This window comes from Nanorana parkeri, unplaced genomic scaffold (genome assembly GCF_000935625.1).
Source record: "Nanorana parkeri isolate BGI_ZX_2015 unplaced genomic scaffold, ASM93562v1 scaffold483, whole genome shotgun sequence".
NCBI lineage: Eukaryota > Metazoa > Chordata > Amphibia > Anura > Dicroglossidae > Nanorana > Nanorana parkeri.
Genome location: NW_017306751.1, coordinates 1,141,124 through 1,146,133, shown reverse-complemented (window position 1 = coordinate 1,146,133; position 5,010 = coordinate 1,141,124). Strand labels below are relative to the sequence as shown.

Here is a 5,010-nt window from a genome sequence, read left to right as displayed (position 1 = left end):
TTTAAGCTGTAACAACCTTTAGAGTTTCGAGTTACTGGAAAAAACACGATGTAACAGGAAATGAATGTGCATCGTTTTGATTTTGTATGCAGCAGTAGCTATGCTTTTCTTATTTGTGATTGGTTAATGCTTAACCACCAACCTTTGTTTACTCAATATAATTCAGGAACGCATCAAATAAATGTAATACTGGGCTGATATCACACACCTTATTGTTTGGGTTAATTCCCATATCCCAAGCTCGAATTGTCCCGATTCAACAGAGAAGAAGTTGAAATCTGGGGCAGATTTGACCCCCCTGGGTTATCACAGAGTAACCCATTAGGACTGCATTCAGATAGTGGGGATTGATTAATATTCTGAATAGTCTAAGGTTGTTTGTGGTGTACCCCAAGGTTCAGTGTTCTGACTCTTATTTTTTGACCTGCTATATATGCTATTTATGAATGATTTGGCTGGCATTTGCTTGGCCAGCTGATTTGAAAAATGTTCCGGAGGGCTTGGCAGCGAAAGGGTTAAAAGTACAATTCCTGTAACTGCAATTGACACCAAGCTATATAGTTGAATAAAGTCCCTATGTCTCCAACCTACAAGCAGTCCTGAATGCACGGTTTAATTGGGCAGCCATGCCAAAAATGAGGTTAAACCCTTTACCTATGCCATATGCCCCTGGCAAAGGGCCCCTCTAAAACAGACTCTTGGCGGTGGAATGTTTGTTAACTTACCTATTCTTACTGCCATAGCAAGGAAGAATTTTCTGCATCCATGATGGTTTTAATGGGACAAATCTATGCCATGACCGAGGCAACAGACCTCAGAGGGAGAAAGCGTAGTCCTGGCCCCCCTTGCACAAGTGTGACTTCCCTTAAGAAGAAGAAACCCTCTCTGGTGGAAGAGGTGCTATATGCAGATTGGCAGCAGCCTGAAAAAGTGTCCACTCCCCTGAAGCGTTATTGAGGGTTACCTTTGTATTATCCAGTGGAAGGCCCTCTCCATGTGCACCTTTTCTATGGTAGCTATTGATTGGGGAAGCTGTCATTCTTTGTTTCAAAAGTCCTAAAGTTATTCTTTATTTTTTCGGGAGCCCCTGGACCCCTTAGACTCACCTTACTAGCAATAATTTGCCACTCCTTCCTTGTATGGAACTGTTCCAATAGAATATCTATATCTCGTTTTTCTGGCTATGAAGATGCATGTGACTGCTGCCCTGTGACAATGCTGGGGTCTAGCAGCCAATTGGTAGGCAACCACTGTAAGATGACAGAGAGAATGCAGTCATCACTTCCCCAGGTTGCCAACACTTACAATTTTAGTGCAGGCTGTAGAGGAGCGGCAAGTTATCACTGTTAAGGTTATATGTGGGGGGGTGGGCATTTCCAAAAGCCTCGTTATTGTACACCCTCTGTTCTTCAATTAAGTTTTTTGGGGCGTATGTAGCACACCTTAGATTCCGCAACTTGTTAAGGTGGATGTAGTCACAAATAAATTTGTGTAAATTGCTTCCTTTTTGCATTGGAAATACTGTAAAGTTGTAAAAGGTTTTTCTTTTGGCGTGCACTCATGTTTTATAAATGCACATTGATCCAATCTGCTGCAGTCAAAGCTCATGCTTTTAGATTGACAGCTGCTTTGACCATTTAAATGCAGAGACTGCAAACTTTTGTAACCGCCACTTTTGCTGGATTGCTTGACCTGTTACAGGAATAGGAAAATATCAGTTCTACAGGGGGGGGCAGGATCAACAAGCCATACATTTATATAGCATATTGTTATATAAAGACTGCATCATATCTCTATTTGTTCTTGAGCCTATAGTTGCACTTTATTTCTTCTAAAAATATCGGCTTGTGTATAGCCATATTGTTATCATAAAATCATGGCACTGATCATCCTAATAGACTTGTGTTGAGGAGTGGACTTACTGAGTGGTCTTCATTCTGACGTTTCTCCTTGAAACTGGTAATAGCATTCATGTAGAAATGTATAAAGTCTTTTGGAAACAAGGAGACGTTCATCCACTCCAGGACAGGACGAAGGAATGGAAAAAGGACTGAAAGCAAAATAGTCATGTTACTCCAGGAACATTTTTTTTAGTACAACAGACTTTCTGTATTCCAAACTTGTTGGGCATAATACAAATGTCTCTAGGCTTTATGGGGCAAAACTAATAGTTCCTGTGCTCAATATTTTTTACTTGGAATATGCATCTCAACATCTTATAAACTAGCATAAATATAGGGGTTGTTCCTGCTAACCTTCTAACAGAAAATACTAGTTAATCAGCTGATGTTATCCCTCTGGCTTCAATATTTTCTGAGCCACTGGCCTGGATTAAGTATGTATCGGGATGTCAGAAAAGTTGGAGTAAAGTCAGAAGCCTTATCTGCTTACATGTTTGGGGTTTGTGACAAAAAACTGAGACAGGTTTCAAAATGGCAACCAGTATTTGCACAACAAGATGTCAGCAAGCAATGTTTCTCTCATTAAAGGTTGCTTCTAAGACAATACAAATATTTTCTGGTTGTACACAAGCCTCTCCTCAAATCTAATCATGCACGACCGTATCTGTGTTGCTTAGTAAAATCAATATTGTCTAACCAAAAATGGTCCAGTTAGAAGGTACTTTGTATAATATGCGTTTCACATATGTTTTTCAAAAGGCTGAGTGAGCATTACAGAAGACTTGTTTGGTTTTGCAGAAATAGGTTTTGTACAAATGGACTATACAAAGCATTGTGGTAAAATTGAGCTGCATACTTTTATCTAACATTAAGATACAAAAAAAATAGGACGAGACATTGCATTCAACTAAAAGTGAAACATCAAGTAAACAACTCATAAATGAATTACTTTGCAGTTTCCTGCATCACCCCTCCTTCTCCAGCATCCTCAATGGAAAGCTGATTGCATCGTCATCTATTTCCAATAGCCCAGGGAGCCGGAAAGCCAAATCAAGAAACAGTAAAGTAATCTTCCTAACTATACAGTGTGACAGATGTGTGTAAATCCAAAGACTGACAGAACAGAATTAGAAAATGCTGTGTACTTTGCTGTCTAGAGCTACATCTTAATGTGAAAAGACTGTAAATAAAATCTACTTTACCTACAAATATAAGCAAAGGGCTGAATAATCCAAACTTTAGAAACTGCTTGGTCTTTGTAACAAAAGGGTCATTTGGCTTGTTTAAAGAATCGACATGCACACCAAAGGAACTGCTGGTGACAACATCCATACTGTAAGCTCCCAAAACACTAGAAAGGGAAAATGAGAAAGTGAGTCTGTACACATTATACTGCACATGATCATACAGAGTCAACTAGAAGTCTGTTCCCCCTACAGGAAATATGATGTTCTTCCAATGACTAACTCAGAAGCACATTGAACAAACTATGAACAGTATACGGAGCCTTCACGCTCAATAATAATAATTATAGCAATAACTAGATATTTATAGCTGCCTACAAGATGGATGCTGGATGCAGGCTCATCCTGACTGCTTGACTTGAGCACTGAGTCATCATTTAGATTGTTAGTCAGGTTGGGCATAATGTGCAAACCTTGGTTTGTGAACCATCTTGAATATAAAGGAGCAGTTTTCCAAAGTTTAACTATTGAGCCTGACTTTATTGAATGTATATTATCAATATTAGCAAATTAATTCATAATTAGGATAAAAGGGAGCGTAATGTCCAGCCCCTACCAGACTTATATGATTGGATGGAGCCATAGCTTGTACACCCCCTGCATCTGCTATAGGGGCAGTGGACTTTCATATATTATTATTTCCATGTTTATAGGAATTTTTGAAGGTGATACCCCATCTGAGCAGAGCCAACAATAATTCATACCAAACACAGAAAGAAAGAACATCCCATTTGTCTGAGAAATGACATTAGCGGACGTCTAAAGACGCCCGCTCAGATCTAGAGAGCTCCTGGCCGGCCGTTTTTTTACTACGGCCGGCCCGGAGGCAGTTAAAGTGCATATATAGAAAATGTTTTCCCCGCTAAAGAATCTGAATTCTCTACAGTAAACTTTCTGATCCAGGAATCCTTTGGCTGACAGAACAGCCTTATATTTACCATTTCAATGCAGCACCCTCAAGGTGCTGATTGGACAATGGAAGAGCAAAGATGTAATGATGAAGTCATCTACCTGCTCATTCTGGGCTTGTCAGCATGTACACTGTAAGCACACATGTGTTGTAGTGGAGTGCTGCCGTACAAGCCATTAAGGCAGACTGATTTCAAGACATTTATTTAGTCACATTAAAGAAATACAGTGATTTTTTTTAATATATACATTATTTAATAATTCAATTGGTGTTCTTTTTTTAATAGCTCCCTGGAGTTCAGCTTTAATAAGATTTTATTTATAATTAATAGACTCACTCCTTCATTGGACATGGCTCATCTTTGTCAACATAAACTTGAATGTTGTTGACCAGCATGGTAGAATAGTCCTTCATTATCGGGAACATCTAAAGAGTAGAGATTTCAGCTCAGAATAATTGAATTCTATATCTGTGCAGAAATGCAAAAGTTAATAATATCCTGTAGAAAACATTATTTATTCACCAATCTTAAAATAGCAGCCCACATAGAAACAGTTTGACAGCGGTTTTCAACCTGTGGGTCACAACCCCCTGTTGAATAGGTTGCCGTGTACCTTCTGCTGCGCTAGGTGAGAGGCTCCTCAGCCTCCTTCTAGCACAGCAGTGTCAGTTACTCCCCGGCCAACAGATGTCGCAGCAGCAGTCGCAGCCTCTGCTGCCGCTGCTGACTTGCTGCTGCTGAAAGCTGCGTGACGCTTGATGTTTGGTTTGGTTTGTATTTTCATACAAACGTGCTGTTTTACTGCTAAAAATATTACAATGCCTTACTAAGGCCAGAGTCCAGTGCGTTACTAAGGCCAGAGTCCAGTGCGTTACTAAGGCCAGAGTCCAGTGCGTTACTAAGGCCAGAGTCCAGTGCGTTACTAAGGCCAGAGTCCAGTGCGTTACTAAGGCC

The 5,010-nt window shown here is 40.0% G+C and overlaps 1 protein-coding gene across 1 annotated transcript in view; it reads right to left on the bottom strand.

Annotated features, from left to right (window-relative positions):
• Window positions 1-1,922: 1,922 nt before the first annotated feature.
• The window catches only part of LOC108790570 (cytochrome P450 3A9-like), a gene marked incomplete at its 3' end in the record, with an annotated part of 17,929 nt that continues 14,841 nt past the window's right edge, over window positions 1,923-5,010 (bottom strand). The window contains exons 7-8 of the mRNA XM_018560860.1: window positions 3,104-3,252; window positions 1,923-2,050 (exon numbers count right to left, since the gene is read on the bottom strand). Coding sequence (XP_018416362.1) covers window positions 1,923-2,050; window positions 3,104-3,252 — 277 coding nt within the window. The remainder of the gene's footprint in view (window positions 2,051-3,103; window positions 3,253-5,010) is intronic.